The sequence below is a fragment of the Brassica napus genome, chromosome C9 (genome assembly GCF_020379485.1).
Source record: "Brassica napus cultivar Da-Ae chromosome C9, Da-Ae, whole genome shotgun sequence".
In the NCBI taxonomy this organism is placed as follows: domain Eukaryota; kingdom Viridiplantae; phylum Streptophyta; class Magnoliopsida; order Brassicales; family Brassicaceae; genus Brassica; species Brassica napus.
In genome coordinates this window covers 53,174,445-53,194,778 of record NC_063452.1, presented here as the reverse complement: position 1 = coordinate 53,194,778, position 20,334 = coordinate 53,174,445, and the positions used below count along the sequence as shown (strand labels likewise).

Below are 20,334 nucleotides of genomic sequence, written 5' to 3'. Positions count from 1 at the left end.
TACCCTTTTGTAATTACCCAACATAAATATGAGTTTTAAAATTAATATCCATGGTTGACTCAATTAATCTTAGATGGGTAAAAACCCAATCCATTATTAGTGGGTTTGGGTAAACCCATGGGTAATTACCCATGTTAACATCCCTAGTCTTGATGGTGCATCTGGATTCAGATGCATCTAGTTCAGTCCATAACGATAAATGACAAAAATGACCTTTTAAAGTCAAAATATTATTTTCAAACCGTAAATTCTATTTTTTTTGCAAATCAATTTTTCCGCCAGAACCGAAAAATACATTTTCCCGCAAAAACTGAAACAAAATTTCCCGCCAAAACCACAAAATGCGTTTTTCCTCAAAAACGTAAAACGCATATTTCCATAAAAACACACTTTTCGGTCAAACCGGTAAAACTACACTTTTCGGCCAAAACCGGAAAAAACGCATTTTCCCGCCAGAACAACAAAAAAACGCATTTTCCCGCCAAAACCCAAAAAACACATTTTCCCGCCAAACTCCAAAAAGCATTTTCCGGCCAAAACCGCAAAAAGCATTTCCTCGCCAAAACCGGAAAACACTATTTTCTCGCCAAAACCGGAAAAAGGAATTTTCCCGCCAAAACCGGAAAAAAGCATTTTACCGCCAAAACTGGAAAACAAATTTTTCCCGCAAAAACCGGAAAAAAGAATTTTTCCGCCAAAACCGGAAAAATGCATTTTCCCGCCAAAACTGGAAAACACATTTTTCCCGCCAAAACCGGAAAACATAATTTTTCCGCTAAAACCGGAAAACGCATTTTCCGCCAAAACTGGAAAACACAATTTTCCCGCCAAAACCGGAAAGCACAATTTTCCCGCCAAAACTGAAAAACAGAATTTCCCGCCAAAACCGGAAAACATAATTTTCCCGCCAAAACCGGAAAATAGAATTTTCCCGCCAAAACCGGAAAACGGATTTTTCCGCCAAAACCGGAAAACACATTTTCCCGCCAAAACCGGAAAACATATTTTCCCGCCAAAACTGGAAAACGGAATTTTTCCGCCAAAACTGGAAAAACGCATTTTCCCGCCAAAACCGAAAAACAGAATTTTCCTGCCAAAACCGGAAAACACATTTTCCCGCCAAAACTGGAAAACACATTTTCTCGCCAAAACTGGAAAAACGCATTTTTCCGCCAAAATCTGAAAAATGTATTTTCCCACCCAAAACCGGAAAAAATTATTTTTCCGTCGAAACCGCAAAAATGCTTTTCCCGCCAAAATCGCGAAAAAAAATTTACCGCCAAAATCGCGAAAAAATCTTTTCCCACCAAAATCGTGGAAAAAAACATTTCCCGTCAAAAATACTTTTCCCGCCAAAACCGCAAAACACACTTTTCCCGTCCAAACCGTAAAAACGTATTTTTCCGCGAAACCCATAAAAACGTATTTTTCCGCCAAAACCACAAAAATGCACATTTTCGCCAAAAACACAGTTTTCCTCAAAAACCGTAAAAATGCTATTTTTCCGCCGAAACGTAAAAAAAATATATTTTAATCATTTTATTAACAAGTCCACCTGGATGTAGATGAAACTTAAAAAATGAAAAGCAAACGAACATAGTTACATTCAGATGATTCATCTGGATGCATGGACGAAATGAAGAAACGAACAACACCCAAATGAAGCATCTGGATAAGACATCTAGATAGACCATCTGGATGTCTTCCAGATGTACAAACTAACGGGCCTAAGTTTTAAACATATTTTAGCAGATTTTGGAAGAATAAACATGCATGCCACTACTAATATGATCACGAAATATAGCCTACTACTGATTTATAATAACGCCATTGTTGTATACCAGCTGAGTTCAAACTCGCATGTTTCATGTGGTCTAAAAAACATTTCACTAGCAATGTAAAAGTAAAGTAAAGCAAACTATATATGATTTTTGTGAGCTATTTGTCATTCAAATTAGAGCTCAACAAAAAATCCGTAAATTTCGTTCTAAAAAAAAATCAGTAAATTTTTATCAATTCCTTGTCCTCACTGATTTGAACCGAAAAATCAGGATATTCGTTACTGTACAAAACAAAACAAATATTAATATACAATATCCGTAAAAAATGAATCAAATCAAAATACTAATATTTTCTAGAGCGGATATCTGATATGATATGTTATATCATATATGCATCTATATATATACATATATTAAAAGAAATTATTTATTTAAATTATATAATGATTATATTTTATGTAAGTTAAACAATAATTTATTTATTAAATTGACTGGTTTAGTTATTAGAGTTTTTAAAAGTAAGTAACTTTTTATTTTTTTGTAAATATTAATATTTTATATTATCTTTGGATTTTTATTTATTTATTTTAATTTTATTATTTATATGGATCGTATCGAATATTAAGTAGAAAATATAAAAAAAATTAGAAATCTGGACACCAAATATTTTATTAGCTATGGATCAGATCTATGGGATAGAGATGACTTTTTGAAATAACCGAATCACATATATTTCCGACTCGGGTATTCGATTTGTGCCCACCACTAATTAGAATATGTTTTGATCCGAACTCAGCGCAGTGTAGCCAATCTCTTTGTACTAGAGGCTCACGGTCTCCTATCTAAGGATTTTTGTTGGTAAACAAACGTAAAACTCACATTTTAAATTTACATAACTCTACGGTTGCTATTTTTCGTCCTTTCAATGTCACTTGTCATAATAATATCAACTGCTCAATAACAATAACATGAACAACAAAGACATGGAAACATTCGATCTTAGCACGGGTATTGATATCTGGTTTATGATCTCTCTAAATCCGAAGTCGATCATATTTGTGAAGGCTCGCCAAAGTGTAAGTAATATGTTTTCTAACAGCACTCAATTTATATATTAGTTTTGAAACTAGTTGACAGCTATTGGTTTATTATTACATACAAATTTATAACAAAAGATATTATATAACACTAGTTCCCAACAAAACATGAGCACTTATAGAAAAAAATACACATATGGAACCGTATGTATAAACTTTGTAAACCATATATGACCAAACAATAGGGGTCAAGGTTGGCTTGTTACAAATAAATCAAACCAATCCTGGAAAGAAAACTCAAGTGGAAGTAATGTGCAATGTAATACAGAGCACATAGACACAAACCAAAAAACATGTGAAATAAATTGATTTAGAAAATAATAAATAAAATGAAAAGATGAGCCACAAGAGGCTAGTACCTTGATGATTCACCTTGAGTAATGATGGAATATATTGTCCAAGATCACTGATAAAAAGAAGGATCTCAGAAATTCCAAAGGTTAAAATTGTAATGAGAGTAATCATCTTCAACAACAGATGCTCCATCGTAGTAAAAATCAGATGAGAGCTCATGTTGTGTCGACGGGAAATACAAATTGGTCGAATTAACGTCCATGAAATAAGTACCTAACTCTTCCGAAGTTGTAGGAACCATTAGATTATCTTCCCACATAAACGGCCAATACGGTGTCGTATCGTTACTATTGGTATTGCTATTGCAATTACCCACGTGGTTGTTACTATCTCCCCCAACTTGTCCTAACGTCGGCCCACCACTACCACCACTACTTTCCCCACGTGCCGAATTTCCAACTCCTTCCTCCGTCCTATCGCCATGTGGCGAGGGTGGCTGTTCTTGTTGTTGTTGTTGTTGCTGAGGTGGTGGTAACGGTTCCTCGCAGGCGAAGCGGTTAGCTACCACCTGAATCTGCTGCGGCGTCAGAGAACGTCCGCCGGGTATCTCCGGAGGATTATCCGGGAAGTTAAAACGTGCACCGGGGCCGCGGAGGCAGTAAAGAGCCGCGTCGAAAGCACGCGCCGCCTTCTCAGCGGAGTCGAAGGATCCGAGCCAGATTCTCTCGCGGCTGTTGGGGAGACGAATCTCGGCCACCCATTTGCCCCACTTCCTCTTCCTTACACCTGTGTACTTGGGCAATGGTGCTTCCATATCTTACCAAATGCACAAGTGTACTGTGTGTAATACAGTTTTAGTTAATTAGGGTTTTGGTTCATGTACTTTTTGGAGTTGACAATATAGTGAGAGTGGCGGCATGTTAGTGTATTTATATGTGTGTGTGATTAGTAGAGTATGAGAATTATAGCAGAGAAGCTCTCGTGTTGTATGCGCGTTGACGAAGATGATTATGTGGAAACACGGATTAAGAAGCGGTCATGTTTATTATTTGCCACACGTTCCGTAACTCTTCGTTTTTACAAGCATGTGCTTGCTTTTTTTCTTCTTCTAGATTATTAGTTTTCACTAACCAACAAAATTACGCTTTAATTCTATATAGTATAATTTTTGCAGGAGATGAGAGCATGTTAAGATTAGACTATGAATATATGTAGTTTGAAAATTAATTTATAGTGTTTGGTTTTTACATTTTTTTTTTTTTTTTGCTTTTAGGATTTGAGTTTTTCAATTTTTTTCCCTAAATATTGTACAGACAAAAGAAAAATGAAAAAAAAAATCTAAAAACGTTGACAAAAAAACAAAATCAAAATTAAAAAAAACATAGATGGAAAAGAACTTTCTGGTCAATGAGGACCCAATTTTATGAGAAATTAAAAACCAAAAAGTCTAACTAAATCCATTCAATACCTTAATTAGCTCTTTTGCTGCTGTATTATTCGAACTCATTGTCATGAAAACTTATAGTTGATTTCCTTTTCAGTATACAAGGAAGTTGTTGACTGTAAGTAATCTTTTTTTTTTAACTTCTAAGTAATCTATGTTACAAATGTATATTTGTTTTCTACTTAATTAACTTTCTTTCGTCACTTTAGTTTTGAACTGTTTTCAGCTGGTTCTGTCTCTGGATATCCCTTTATATACATTTTTTGCGTTAAAACTACAATACCATGCTGAGATATCTGAAGCATATGATTTCCAGGGAGGCAACCACCGTATTAGCTTTGATTTCTGGTTTTGGTGGGTTTAAAATTTATATCGACAAGTCATGTGGTTAAAACACCCAAATATAATATACACTAGACATGTACTAATTTACTAATTATATATCAACTACTTTTTAAAATGAACTTTACGAGCATTGGCGATATTTAAAACCGACATAGCTTCTGTGCTACCACTGGTGGTACCGTGCTAGCTAGTATAATCTGTAACCCTCTTTTTAATATTTCCCTTGCGTACCGCAAAGCAAAAAAGAAGCGAAGGACATGAAAATTTTAAAAGGATATGGGTACATTTAGAATCATTTTTGCCATACATAAAGTACTGTAATTCACCATATTTAATAGATAGACATGTGTTTGGTCAACATCCTATCATATTATTTTGTCACGTTTCCTGAAAGCTACACTTGTGAAGGAATTTGAGTTCTTCCCCTTTTCTGCGCTGTCTATATATGAAAAATACAAATACTTAGTTTATGCTAGTTGGCTATGCTTGTTCGTTTGATAGGAGGAACCAAAATAGGGGTTCTTGATTTCCTTTCTTTACAAAAGTAATAAATTGTTTTAATGCTTATTGCTTTAATTATTAGCTAGTTTCTATTTTATCTATTAAATATACTTGGGACAATATTTCGATTTTTGAAATAGCGCTATTCTCGTGGGAATACTTTTTTTTTTGTTGTAAAATCGTGGGAATACTTTCAATATACAGACTGAAAATTAATAGATTTACATTCCAAAAATAGACAGTGTTTCTCTCTTCAGAAAAAATCAGTTTTACCGCAAATTTAATATCACTTTTCAAATTAATTTTTAAATGATAATCATTTTTATGAATATCTTAAGTTGTGATGAAAAAACTAAACTAACTTTCTTAAACTATTTATAATTGCTTAATAATAATTTTAAAACACTATATAAGTTTATAAACTCAACTTCACCCAATAAATACTAAATTTTAAACAATAATCACTAAATCCTAAATCATAGTCGGTCCTAGACAAAGCCAAATGAAACATTCGGCTCAAGCTTCCTAATTTTTTGTTAAAAATTACATAGACCAATATTCTCAAATTTGTAAAAAAAAATTATTGAAATCTTTACTAAATCGCCTACAGCTCCTTCAAATTTTAAGACCGGCCCTATCTAGTCTTAAATCTAAATGTTAGAACATTTTTGAAAAGTGATAACCAACATAATGTATTTCAAGCAATTTCTCTTTTTTTCTTCTCTTTTGCTTTTTTTCAAAGTATTAGCATATGTTAAAATATATACACAGAACAAGATTAATTGAGATAAAAGGGCCAACACAGGATTCAAATTATAGTATACTCGTTATCAAAACAAATTAAGGTCCGATTATTAAATCTTCTTTCCTAGTCCAAAGAAATTACAAGCTTATCTATAATTTCTTACAATAAAAAAAAGAAACTTAATGTACTGTAGGGTTTCTAAAGTCTATAATAAAGACTCACTTTTGCATATTATTTTATTTTATTTTAAATGAGACATTTTGAAACTGTAAACTACATTCTCGAAATATTAAGATTGTCTTTTCTGAAATATCGTTTTTGATCATAAACTAGAAAAGACCAATAAAGTAATTATCGAAGTGAAAAAATACAAAGAATAATTCGTTTTCACGGTTGATCGTGTCAACCAACGGTGAATGACATTGACGAGCAACACCAAACGGGTGATACAGAATGATGGCCGTTTTGTTGGTTCTTACAAAAATATCTCTCGGACATGACATTGCTCAAGACAAACAATTCGAAACCACGAGTCTCTAAAAACATGATTAATGTTGTAAAACTCAGGGGAAAGTTCTGTGTTATTCTTGTTATTCTTAACCATAATGAGCCTTTTTATATATATAAGGAATTACACCGTCATAAAATAATGGAAATAATAGAAAATGAAATACAGATATGGAAAGATTACAAATCATAAACCAAGAAGAAAAAAAAACCAAAGGTGGTCGACTCTCTCTCTAGCCGTCTCTCTCTCTCTCTAACGATATGGGCCGGTTATGGACCGGGCCGCTTATGGATATCCACAATATGATTTATAACACTCCCCCTTAGATGCCATAACCATACAGAGATTGTAATACGCTTTAGATATTGTCTCATTAAAACCTTACCAGAAAAACTCAGTGGGACAAAACCATGGTGAAGGAAAAAGAGTACACCACGTATTACTCCCCATGTTCTGAACAACTCGCGGCTGGCCTCATGAACAACCAAGATCTTCGAATGGTTTGAAGATGTGGCCGCGATCGTCTGCTTCATGGAATGCCATGATATGGCCATTCCACCATGTGTGAAAACATAGCCTGTCTGTGATCGAGCATTGTGGATCCGAAAATAACCTGCATCAGCAAAATCAACTAAACCTTCTTTGTTTTGGTTAATATAAAATAAACCCAAGTCTTTCGTTCCTTGCAGGTAACGAAGAATATGTTTAATCCCGTTCCAGTGCCTTTGGGTTGGACAAGAGCTAAACGTAGACAATAGATTCACGGCAAAACATATATTTGGTCGTGTGTGACTAGCCAGATACATCAAAGCTCCTATGGCACTGAGATATGGCACTTCGGGACCAAGGACATCTTCATCGTCCATCTTAGGACGGAATGGATCAGTGTCCAGGCCGAGAGACCTCACGACCATGGGGCTAGATAAGGGGTGAGACTCGGCCATGTTGAATCTCTTGAGTACTTTTTCTGTATATGCCATTTGATGCACAAGGATTCCATCTCTTATGTACTCAAGCTGTAATCTCAAACAAAACTTTGTTTTTCCAAGATCTTTCATCTCGAATTCTTTCTTAAGATATTCAACTGTTTGGAAGATTTCTCCAGAGGTTCCTATGATATTTAAATCATCAACATACACTGCTATGATCACAAAGCCTTGGCCGAATTTCTTTATAAAGATACAAGGGCTGATCAGATCATTCTTGTATCCCTCTTTCACTAAGTACTCACTTAGTCTATTGTACCACATTCGGCCTGATTGTTTCAATCCATAAAGTGACTTATTCAACTTTATACAGTGTTGTTCTCGAGTACTCGATTTGTTTTTCAACTCTATACCATCTGGTACTTTCATATAAATCTCATTATCCAGTGGCTCATATAAGTATGCAGTTACAACATCCATTAACCGCAAGTCTAATTTTTTCTCTTATAGTCAGACTTATCAGGAATCTAAAAGTAGTAGCATCCACCACATGGGAGTATGTCTCCTCATAATCTATTCCTGGTCTCTGTGAGAATCCTTGTGCAACAAGCCGTGATTTATATCTAACGACATTACCATGTTCGTTTCTCTTTCTCACAAAAACCCACTTACGGCCGACTGGTTTAACATCATAAGGTGTCCGGACTATTGGTCCAAAGACATCTCTCTTCTTTAAAGAGTTTAACTCCACGTTTATAGCTTCTTTCCATTTGATCCAATCTGATCGTTGAGTGCACTCATAAATAGACGTGGGTTCATGATCCTCATTCAAATCCATAAGTTCAAGTGCTACCTTGTATGCAAATATATCATCAATGTTGATATTATTTCTGTTCCATTGTATCCCAGACAAGACATAATTTATTGAGATCTCACTATTATCAGGGCCTTCAGTACCTTGAAGCTTGGCGTCCCAAGAATCAGTATTAGGTATATCAGGGCCGGCCACATCTAAGATCTTATGATCGGCCGCGATTGCTATTAGGGTTTTGGGATCGGCCGCGGCTAAGTCCCGGGATTTAGGAACGGCCGCGGTCATGTCTAGGGTTTTAACAACCTCAGTTTCAATCTCTGCACCTTTCTTAGTTTTCCGAGGGTTTTATCTTTGGAACCTATTGGTCTACCACGTTTCAAACGTTGTCTAGACTCTGTAGCAACTTGATTGTGTCCCTCTTGAACATCAATTCTTATTGGTGCATTAGCTGCTGGTATATATGACTTAGTCACTCTTTTCGGGTCAGCAAAGGAATCTGGCAATTTGATTAGCTAGCTTTTGTAAATGTATAATCTTTTGGACTTCTTAATCACAATCTTGAGTCCGAGGATCTTGCCAAGATAAAGATGTTTGATTCCATGTAATTTCTTTTACCAGTTTACTGCTATCTCCCCCTAATGTTGGATGTTCGAATTCATCAAAGTGACAATCCGCATACCTGGCCTTAAATAAATTATCCGTATAGTTGGCTCAAGGTATTTTATAATCGTGGGAGAATCATATCCAACATACATCCCCATCCTCCTTTGAGGTCCCATCTTTGTTCTCTGTGGTGGTGCAATTGGCACATAGACGACACAACCAAATGTCTTAAGATGAAATATGTCTGGCTCATGACTCGTAAGCAATTGTAATGGGGAATATCTATGTTTACTAGACGGTCTGATACGAATCAGTTCGGCCGCATGCAAGACCGCGTGTCCCCAAGCTGTGGCCGGAAGCTTAGACCTCATAAGCAATGGTCTAGCTATTAGCTGAATTCGTTTTTTTGGCCAAGCCGTTCTGTGTATGTACATGTGCCACGGAGTGTTCCACACTTACCCCCATGGACATACAATAATCATTAAACGCTTGGGACGTGAACTCACCAGCATTGGTCTCTATCATTTCGACCTTAGCATAGCAAAATGCCAGTAGAGAGCGCATGTATAGACTCTAGGACTTTCTTATAGCCTTGGCCGATCTCTATGATCTGAAGGAACTCTTTGTTTCCTTCGCCCTTAGTCTCAATATGAAAATCATTCATTTGAATGTCTTTAAAGCTCAATAGGATTCTCTTAGAGCTAGGTGAATACAATGCATCAGATATCTCTAGATGCGTACCCTTAGGCAATATGATATTATCCTGGCCGTAGCCCTCTATGAGACTTTAGAGATTTTTATATCAAAAACTTTCCTTCATTAATAAAATAAGTTCAAAGCAATCAAAACATAGAAAACACAAAGCAAAGAACACAAAAACATAGATGTCGAATTCAACTTCATTCTTTTAAACAATCAGACGTTTCATGCTCCATGAGATCGTCTTGTTCATGATTGAGATCATATTCACCATCTTGATAAGTCATATGAGCTTCAGGATTCTTCCCTTTCAAACTCTCTTGGTAGAAGTCAACGAGATGTTTGGGAGTCCTACATGTCCTTAGCCCAATGATTATCCATACCACATCTATGACACAAGGATTTGGTCGAGTTTTGTGGCTTGAATGATGTACCACGGCCTCGGCCATGTCCACGGCCTCCATATGAGCCACGGCCATATGAGTTGCCTCGGCCTCGACCAAACGAGTTTCGGCCTCGACCACCACGTCCATGCCATTTTTCACGACCACGGCCGTGTTGGCTATCACTCTGGACATGGTTTGACTCTTTCTTAGCCTCTACGGTCGCATGTAACTCAGGTAATGAGTTTGTTCCAGGAGGTCTCAATTCACTGTTGCTTATCAACAGTTCATTGTTTTGCTCAGCAAGCAAAAGACAAGAGATCAGATTAGCATAAGTAGAGAAGCCCTTCTCACAGAACTGTTGTTGTAACAACACATTGCTTGTGTGGAAGGTGGAAAAGGTTTTCTCAAGCATATCCTTATCCGTTATATCCTCACCACACAGTTTCAATTTAGAAACTATCTTAAACAGGGCCGAGTTATACTCGTCCACGGACTTGAAGTCCTGGATTCTGAGATTCCTCCAATCATACGTAGCCTTTGGTAATAACACCGTTCTCTGGTGATCATATCTCGTTTTCAACTCTGTCCAAAGGTCTAGAGGATTCTCAATAGTCAAATACCGATCTTTAAGACTCTCAATAAGATGATGGCGTATAATTAATATAGCTCCATATCTATCTTTCTCACTTGCATTATAGCCCTCGGTGATACATTCACCGAGTCCCTTGGATTTTAGTATGATCTTAGCATCAAGTGCCCATTGCAAGTAATTATCTCCAGAGAGATTTAGGGCAGCAAAATCCAAGTTGTTGATTTTTGACATCTGAAATCATATGTTTCATAATTTAGATTTAAAAGTGTTCAAGCGAATGCAATCAATATGCTCAAGCAATCCGGATTCTAGGTATGATGCAAGTAGGTCATTCGTATATGAAGCATACATGTTCAATCTTATCATTCGGATTCTATATGCAATCAGTTCGTACTATTATGCATGCATGATGCAAACAAGCCTCACGGCTACAATCTTAGCAAACAGTTTCAATGCAATCAATACAATGGTCATTCGTTTTCAATCTTAGCAAACGGTTTTCTAAGAGTTCAATGTGTAATTGCAATCAAACAGTCGAGCAATGCATCAATTAGGGTTCATTCGAGAATGTATGAAAACTATCAATACTAGCCGGATCATTATCAAGACGAGAATGCATAAATCATTTAACCTAGCTAGCGATTTCTATTTCAATTCAAGCATTCGGTTTTAATCAATCAAACAAGATAGTATTCGATTTTAATTTCAAGACATTAGGGTTTCGATCAAATAATCAATACGATTTCAATTTGAAAACCATTCAATCGGTTTTATCAATTCAAACAACCAAATTCAAGAATGAGATTATCAATCCTAGGAATCGATTTCTATGTGATCAAATTCAATATGGTTTTAATTAATCGAGGCTAGCATACTATATCCAAACATACAATCATTCAAACAATCAATTTCGATCTCAAAGATTAATTAGGGTTTGGATAAAATCGATTATGCATTAGCTTTAGGGTTTTAATCGATTTCATGCATAGAATGCATTATCCATGTATGCGGCTAAAGGTATTAGGAAAACGATTTTGATCATTAGATTAATTGGGGTTTAGGGAATCAAACTTATGATTATGAGCTTCGATTTACTCATTGGGGTTTTGATCTATTACCCTAGGGTTTCGATTAGGGTTTAAGGATTACCTTAACCTCAAGTAGGGTTGAATGGACCACCAATGAGATGAGGATCGCGAGCTGAACGTTGAGATTGATAGGCGAATGAGCTGAGGTCTTCTAGAGCTGGAACGTATCGCGAGCTATCCTTGCTGGTATCGGGAACGCAAGCTGAAGCTGAGATCGTCTGATCACGAACGGAAACAAGCTGTTATCGCGAGCGGTATTGAGTCATCTATCGCGAGCTGGCTGAGATCGTGTCTCGGGATCGAGCTGAGGCGGTTTGAGGTCGTGAGCTGGGATCGTGTCATGAACGGGAACATGATGAGTATTAGGTTTAGGGATCGTGATCGGGAGTTCTCAACGGTTAGGGTTTATCGACGAGGGGATTATGGATTCGCCGGCTAGGGTTTGTTTAGCTTAGGGTTTAGAGTAATTGTGCTGATAACGTGTTGTAAAACTTAGGAGAAAGTTCTATGTTATTCTTATTATTCTTAAACATAAGGAACTCTTTATATATATAGGGAATTACACCGTCGTAGAATCATGAAAAGACTAAAAAAAGAAATACAGATATGGAAAGATTACATATCATAAACCAAGAAGGAAAAAGAAAACCAACGGTGGTCGACTCTCTCTCTAGCCGTCTCTCTCTCTAACGGTATGGACCGGTTATGGACCGGGTCGGTTATAAACTTTCACGATTTATAACAATTAAAGCGTATTAAAAACAATGATTTAAAACATCAAGACAAACAGCTCATGAGCCACGTGTCCAACTCAGGCTGGTAATCTGATAATTTGTAGACACAAAAGAAAACCCACGAGAGAAATAAATGGGCTTTATTAAGCCCATTTACGAAACAACAAGAAGACGACACCCCTTTTGTTCTCGTCGCCGCCGGACCTCCGTCGCATGGCTTTCTCCTCGCCGCCTTACCTTCAAACTCTATTATTTCGCCGCCGTACAATATAAGGTATTGTTTATATCTCAGTTTACACATTTTCTCTATCACATGGAATCTGAAAGTAATCGTAATCATCGATCCATTTATAGAAAAAACTGAGCTTTCGTTGCAATTCAAACTTCTTCAATGGCTGTTCAGGTGTTCAAGGCTGAGGTTTCGATGGGAAGCTTGCCACGTAGGATGCTTCGATTCTACGGGAATGCCCACAAGGTGTTTGCGATAATGCCTGAGAGAAACTTTTTATCTGGAGAGTTCCCTTTCGGGCGGGTATGGGTGAGGTTAATGACGAGCAGCAAGCGTGTTCAAGATAGGAGCAGGGAGAAGCGTGTCCGCGAGCTCGAAGTAGCGACTGAGAAATGGAAGATAGCTAACAAAGTGATGTTCTTGATGGAGCTGTTGAAGAGTGAGCCAGAGATGATCATGAAGGTCAGGTTGTTGGAGCAGTACAGGCGTCAGATCAATTTGCCTAAGCCACATAAGATCAGCGATTTCATCAGAAAGTCTCCAAAGTTGTTTGAACTGTACAAGGATGAGAGGGGAGTGTTGTGGTGTGGAATGACGAAGGAAGGGGAAGACTTGTTGGACGAGCATGATGGGTTAGTTGAGGAGAATGGGGACAAGGCTGCGGAGCATGTGACTAGGTGTTTGATGATGTCTGTTGATAAGAAGCTTCGGTTGGATAAGATTGCTCATTTCCGGAGAGATTTTGGATTGCCTCTTGACTTCAGGGTGAACTGGGTAAACAAGTTTCCTGAGTTATTTAAAGTTGTGAAGGTTGAGGATGGAGAGGAGTATCTTGAGCTTGTTTCATGGAATCCAGCTTGGGCCATCACAGAGTTGGAGAAGAAGACTCTAGGCTTAACAGAGGAGAGCGATCACAAGCCAGGCTTGCTTTCACTGCCTTTCCCAATGAACTTTCCTCCTTCATACAAGAAAATGTACCGGTACAGAGGGAAGATAGAACATTTTCAGAAACGAGCTTACTTGTCTCCTTACGCCGATGCACGTGGACTCGAAGCTGGTTCAAAGGAATTCGACAAGCGTGCAATCGCAGTCATGCACGAGCTGCTTAGTTTTACGCTCGAGAAGAGATTGGTGACGGATCATCTGACGCATTTCAGGAGAGAGTTTGTGATGCCGCAGAAGCTGATGAGGATATTCTTGAAGCATTGTGGTATCTTCTATGTCTCTGAGAGAGGGAAGAGGTTCAGTGTGTTCTTGACAGAAGCTTACGAAGGGACGGAGCTGATTGAGAAGTGCCCTTTGATACTTTGGAAAGAGAAGTTGCTGAGGTTTACAGGTTACAGAGGGAGGAAGAGAGATATTCAAACTTTTAGTGATACTTTGGAAATGGAAGAGAGAGAATTGCTCTATCGTAGTAGTAGTTCAGGAGATGACGATGATGATATGATATCGGATGATGATGATGATGATGATGATGAGATGGACATTGATGAAGTGAATGATGCATATGAAGAGAATTAGCAAAGTCTATAAAACATTTGTTGAGCGAGAAAAGTTTAATTTCATTCATCAGACTTTTGCCAAACCGAACATTTCTCTCCGTAGGCATTTTGTTATTCTTAAATTCTTTAGTCTCCAAACAAAAACAAAAAGGAAAAATTAGAAAGAACACAGATAAATAAGAAAAGAACCAAAGAGTTGATTCAACATGTCTGAAAAAACACACAGTAATCAATCTTTGGGGCTCAGCCAGGCAAGCCAATCGTCTCCATCCATGCCTTCAATTTCTTTATTCTCCATACTGTAAAATAAATACCATACATTCAAATCTTAGGTTAGATAGATAGATAACCGGTTACCACAAAATTCTTAAATTAAATATATGAAGAACACTGAAGGAAATAAATTACCTAACAAGCAACCTATATAATAATTGCATGCAATGATATAACACAACAATATATAATCTTCGGACACTCATATAATCATTGGACCAAAAAGAAACAAAAGGGACAGCTTGAGATCATGCAATAAACTGATGTGGATCCTTTTCATTCCACAAGTTTCACTCCTATTCTTCATATTTTTCTAATCAATTAGTCCCATTTAATTATCACAAAAAGATTTTATAGAAATATTTTTTTGTCTGCTTTCTGTGTTCTGCCGCAACTCGACACTGAAGTTTATACAGAACCGCCGCAAACTTTTTGTCCGCCGGTGATTCCGGTGGAACAACACCGATCAAAATGTTTTAAGTTTAAAAGAAAATAATTTACCAGGACAATGGAGGATTGTGAGGGGAGGAGTAATGAGTAGACAGATTATAAGGATGAAACAATTCTTCATCTGTTGGATTTAACCACGAAGGAAACTCCATGACGTCACTGAACTTTGGGAAGACGTCATCTTCGACTGTCTGCGACTTAATCATCTCCGTCTCCACCGTCTTCATCATGAGTTCTGACCACCAAGCTGACGTCTCCACGTTGTTCTCCTGTTCCATCAGCTGCTTCGGCGGTTGTTGAGGAGCTGTGGCGGAGAAGGTAGAAAGGGGAGGTGAAGGGGTGGAGTAGATATGCGGATTCGTTATTGCTGAGGATGATGATGATGAGCTTGAAGAAGACGACGATGATGATGATGATGAAGACGATGACGTGGTTTGGATGAAGTCATTGAAGTCGTGGAAGTTGAGGTTTAACCCTAGAGGTTGGTTAGGGAGGAGTAAATTGAGTTGTGGATTCAACCAAGAAAATGGATCTGGAGGAGGTGGAGGTGGCGGTGGCGAAAACAGTTTCTGCGGCGGATGAGACGGTGGAGGCGGTGGAATCTTGGCGGCGTGGCTCATGGAAGCGCGATGATGTTTTAAGGCGGTGACGATTTCACGGCGAGCTTCGGCCATATTGAGGAGACGTTCTTGGTAAGGACGGCTTGTGTGGAGTCGTCTTCTCACTTGTTTCTTATGCGTCTGAGTTTTGCCGCCCTTGTTGCCATCTGTGGTTGTGGTGGTTGTGGTCATGGTGGTGGAAGGAGGAAGTTGTGGCTTCACGAGAGATTGGATGCTTCGTGCTTGTGTGATCTGACCATCAAAAATAGTTATGATTTTTCACTACTACTAAATACTAATATTATTAGGTCATGCTTCTTCTCTTGGATTATATTTTTCTCTTTCTTTCTCAAAGGTTTGTTTGAGTAGTTGTGGTTGTTGATGATGAGATCAGACAAATGACTCCGGAAAGAAAACAGATACAGGAGAGGTGGTGAAGGAAAAGCAAAGGCTCGTGGGTGGTGATATAAATACTCTGCTCTAGCCCAATATTGTAGACAACTCTTATCTTTTTTTTTTTGTTATTTCTTTTATTCTTTTAGTTTTTGCATGTGTGTTTTTCTTTCCTATTTTGGCAAAAATAAAATTTCATTAAACTTTGCCGTAAATGGTTCTGTTTGGATGGTTGGCACTTGGCAGTAATTGACCAATGTGTCCACCAACTCAACAAAACTGATATTGAAAAATTGGGGGTTCTTTTTGTTGTGTAAACAACTTTCAAGTACATGTTTTGGTTTAGGTAAACAATTCTAAGATTGTTGAAATACCATTTTTGATATATAATTTTAATAATAGTAACAAGATGACTTCGAACAAAGCAAAAAGAGGTTTATAGTGACAAAATTTTTTGTTTTTGCTGTTCTAAATGGACAAGGAAATTAGGGTTATGTAGCAATTTGGAGGTTTGAGAATCTCTTAATTGAGAGAATATATCAAAGAATATTAAGAGAAAGAAGGAGGGTATTTTGGGAACTCAACGGAAGAAAATCCATATGACACTAGTCCTCTGTTAAAAGCTTTTGTCTGAAGTACAGTGGGGCCCATCTACATGAAGATCAACAAATGCTCGTTCAAATACTGCTGCTCTTTAATCTACTCATATGCTGCGAATGATCTCTTTTTTGACATACTCTTTTTTTTTTGGTCAAATTGACATACTCTTTTTACTAACAAGAAGTAATCAGGTAAGTTTTTCAGTTACTCGAATACTTTCAAACTAGCTCGAGGACGGTAGTAAAAGATAAAGGTAGCCAATTGTCTGAACCCTTTTATTATTGTATGTAGAATTCGAGTTGTAGTAATAGGTATTATTTCACAAAAAGTTGTACGTTATAGATTGAGATTATGACATCACCAGACTATGAGAGAAGGGGAGGTATGGTGAAAATGTGTCTGCATGCAACAGTGGGGATGCATACGCAGACAGTCCAAATTCGAGGCTTCTTTCAAATTCAATTATATATCTCTCTTCCCTTTCATTGTCAAGAAACTCAACACTTTGATAAAATACGGCCAATTTCCAATTCTAGTTTCACACAGTTAACTATTCAAGTGGTAAAAATCTAGTTTTCAGCTATATATACATATTGGTCAAAAAATGCCAATCTCTTGTTGATGAATATTAAAATTCGTTTTTTATTTCTCAATTCTAGAGAGTCTATCTTACTCTAAACTAGGTTTACTAGCTCGTTACAAAGTTTATGTGTACCCTGAGTAAATCATAACCGTGTAGTGAATTAATTCATCTTTGCATTTCAACATTCATACATATGGCTGAAAAGTATATTATATATATATATATATATATATATATATATATTATATTGTTACATATGGGCCACCGATGAAGTAAAATGAAAAGAATTGCGGCTCAAAGAAATAAGTGTGGATCTTCTTCTACAATATTTGCTTATATTGTTAAAAGGACCGAGTGACAGAGGTGTGGCAAGTGTTAAAATATTCGAACTTGATTCGGTTACTTAAAAACTAAATACTTAAAATTAGGCATGGGCATTCGGGGTCCCAATCGGATTTCGGTTTTATCCATTCGGGTTTTGGATTTTCGGGTTTATCAAAATCAACCCCATTCGGGTTATATAAAAGTTCGGTTCGGGACCGGTTCGAGTTCTATCGGGTTCGGGTCGGGGTTAGTAAATCTTCAAAGAACCGGTATAACCCATTGTACTTTCGGGTTCGGGTCCCAATCGGTTCTTCGGTTTAAAAATACATGATTTGTACCTATTTTGTAACTAAAACATAAATGAAATCGGTTTTTTGGATTTAAAATACATGATTTGTACATATTTTAATAGCCAAAACATAAGTAAAATCGATTCAAACATAAGAAAAAACATCAAACGTGATCATTCAAAATCAAGCGAAAGATAAACATAGATAGTGATAAAAAGAAAACCAGATAAATGAAATCATAAAACAAAAACTAAGTTCTCATAAAACGAGAAACATTATTCAATGAAAACAAAACCAAAATAAAAAAACTTTAGGCTTCAACCGCTACATTCCACCATCAACCTTCATGTAATAGATGATTATTTTAGAAGTTCAATAATATCTTAAAGTATTTTGCATACATATTAAGAATTAAGATCATATTTAGTAGAAATTGTTTTTGTCATTTTAAATGTTTCGGGTTTTATCGGATATCCATTTAGGTTCGGGTTTGGTTCAGATAATACCCATAACTCAAAATACCAAAAAATAGGATCCATTCGGTATTTATGTCGGGTTCGGATCGGTTCGGATTCATTTTTATCGGATCGGGTTTGGTTCAGATTTTCGGGTTCGGTTTATTTGCCCATCCCTACTTAAAATACTAAAATTTTAGATCATTTCTCCCGGTAAGCAGATCAGGTATGTATGAGACAATACTCAAAATCTAAATACTTAAAATACTAAAATTTTAGATCATTCCCCCGGTAAGCAGAGCAGGTATGTATGAGACAAAGAAAGAGTCAATGGTATTGGACTATTGGTAATATTGGAACAAAGAAAGAATCAACGGTAGACCAAAGAGAAAAAGAGTGTATAGTAGTAGTTGGTAAACACGTAAACTTAAGATAAGAGTCAATAGTTACTGCTTCCGTGCTTCGGATGTGGGTGTTGGATATAATTACTTTATTCATTTAATTAGTTTAATATTGCCCCCACGATTATAGACGATTGATCTTGCGGTAACTAGTTAATTACTTAATTAGATCGTAGAACTGTAGTTTTTAGTAAAAAACGATTTTTTTTTTAATTATACATGGATATCCTGGCCCCACAAAAATGGTCCACACTAGTCATGTGTTACCACGTGTCAGTCCTCTGTTCCTTGCGATGCTGAAATGTTAATTTCCTAGTAGTCGGGACTCGAACCCTGGTAGCTTCACCGTATTAGATTTTTTACCTTCAAGTTAATCACCACCAGACCAGAAGCCCTGGTTAAAAAAAGCAGCTAATTTTAAGTTGTAATTTGAAATATATATAGCTATTGAATTAAATTTGATCTTAAGAAATATATTGCTTTTAGAAGAAAACAAATGGATCTAAACATCATTTATAATATTTCACTTCTAGTATTCTATACATTTAAAAACATATACCGGTGTAAGAATATTAAGAGTTCAACGTGCATGAACTATATATAGCACGTGGATATCTACAACGCGCAACTACAATATCTTCTTCACATTCAACTACATTGTCTTGCGCCAGTACATGACTTTTGAGTTTTGGTGAAATCTGAAACTTATTTATTTTCCACATGTGGTAATATTATATTGCGATACTTTTTTTTCTAACAATTATATTGGTGGTACATTTTATTATATATATATATATATATATATATATATATATATATGTGTGTGAAATTTAGCATATATTATGTAAAGAATATCTCGAGTCAATCATGGAAGAAGAATATTGTCATCTGACACTCGTAACGGATTGAGAGTTACTTTGAAGATCAACTCAATAGCAACCGAAAGTAGTAGGTGAGATCTTGAGCTTTCTTCATCCATATTTCTTTCGTAATCATCTTCAGTAATACTCTCTTAGGCTCTTGTAGTCCTCCCCACCAACCAAAGGCCACATTATCAATATAATCTACCCCGCCCCCTAAAAGATTGATCTTCTAGCTAATAAGAATTTATCCTTATATAATTGTGGTGGTTCTCTGAACAATATGCATGCATATGCGCTTCAACGTTTATCATTTAGTTGCCAACTTTGGACCACCCAACGTCATTCGTATTTATGCCCTTTTTCAAAAAAAAAAAAAAAACGTCATTCGTATTTATTAACTTTTGGTTTATAGATCATTGTAAATAAATTTTTTTTACACTTATAGAAATGTTATTTTACGTCCATAAGAGAACTACATTTGTTTATAGAGAAATTCCATATAATTTTCCTTTTTAGTTTATTTTCACAAAAAAGATTCCAATAAAAAAATGACCAATAAAATTTTTATTAAAGGATAAATATATCCTTATACTCCTAGGTAACTAATCCTAGACTTTGAAATTTTTTAAAATAGAAAATACATATTAAAGTTTTAAAATAAAATTTAAAAATAATTTCAAAAAGCATTTTGAATTTCAAAAAAAATGAATTTTTTTTATAAAAAGTTTAACTTTAAAAGCATATAATTCGGAATTATATTTTTTTATTATTATTTATATATCTACAAAGCAAGAAGTAGAAATTTTGTTTTGTCT

At 36.3% G+C, this 20,334-nt stretch overlaps 3 protein-coding genes and 1 pseudogene across 3 annotated transcripts; 1 reads left to right on the top strand and 3 right to left on the bottom strand.

Annotated features, from left to right (window-relative positions):
- Positions 1-2,994: 2,994 nt before the first annotated feature.
- On the bottom strand, positions 2,995-4,222 carry LOC106421320 (ethylene-responsive transcription factor ERF016-like). Its single transcript, XM_013862159.3, has one exon. The coding sequence runs from the start codon at positions 3,984-3,986 to the stop codon at positions 3,303-3,305; it is 684 nt and encodes a 227-aa protein (XP_013717613.2). The 5' UTR covers positions 3,987-4,222; the 3' UTR covers positions 2,995-3,302.
- A 5,151-nt stretch (positions 4,223-9,373) lies between these two features.
- Positions 9,374-12,165, bottom strand: LOC125592729 (annotated as a pseudogene).
- Positions 12,166-12,612: 447 nt separating this feature from the next.
- LOC106421231 (protein WHAT'S THIS FACTOR 1 homolog, chloroplastic) lies at positions 12,613-14,410 on the top strand. The gene is made up of 2 exons (XM_013862081.3): positions 12,613-12,831; positions 12,961-14,410. The coding sequence occupies exons 1-2, from the start codon at positions 12,691-12,693 to the stop codon at positions 14,305-14,307; spliced, it is 1,488 nt and encodes a 495-aa protein (XP_013717535.2). The 5' UTR covers positions 12,613-12,690; the 3' UTR covers positions 14,308-14,410.
- LOC106421232 (developmental and secondary metabolism regulator veA) lies at positions 14,328-16,081 on the bottom strand. Its single transcript, XM_013862082.3, has 2 exons — positions 15,063-16,081; positions 14,328-14,587 (listed from the first exon to the last, which is right to left on the bottom strand). The coding sequence occupies exons 1-2, from the start codon at positions 15,800-15,802 to the stop codon at positions 14,518-14,520; spliced, it is 810 nt and encodes a 269-aa protein (XP_013717536.1). The 5' UTR covers positions 15,803-16,081; the 3' UTR covers positions 14,328-14,517.
- Between the last annotated feature and the right edge of the window lie 4,253 nt (positions 16,082-20,334).

Bases quoted from the DNA above. Each gene is read 5' to 3' on its own strand.
- LOC106421232 (XM_013862082.3), bottom strand. From the start codon at position 15,802: ATGACCACAACCACCACAACCACAGATGGCAACAAGGGCGGCAAAACT. The intron at 14,588-15,062 runs GTAAATTATTTT...TTTATTTTACAG, and splicing joins CACAATCCTCCATTGTCCTG to TATGGAGAATAAAGAAATTG.
- LOC106421231 (XM_013862081.3), top strand. From the start codon at position 12,691: ATGGGCTTTATTAAGCCCATTTACGAAACAACAAGAAGACGACACCCC. The intron at 12,832-12,960 runs GTATTGTTTATA...ATGGCTGTTCAG, and splicing joins TCGCCGCCGTACAATATAAG to GTGTTCAAGGCTGAGGTTTC.
- LOC106421320 (XM_013862159.3), bottom strand. From the start codon at position 3,986: ATGGAAGCACCATTGCCCAAGTACACAGGTGTAAGGAAGAGGAAGTGG.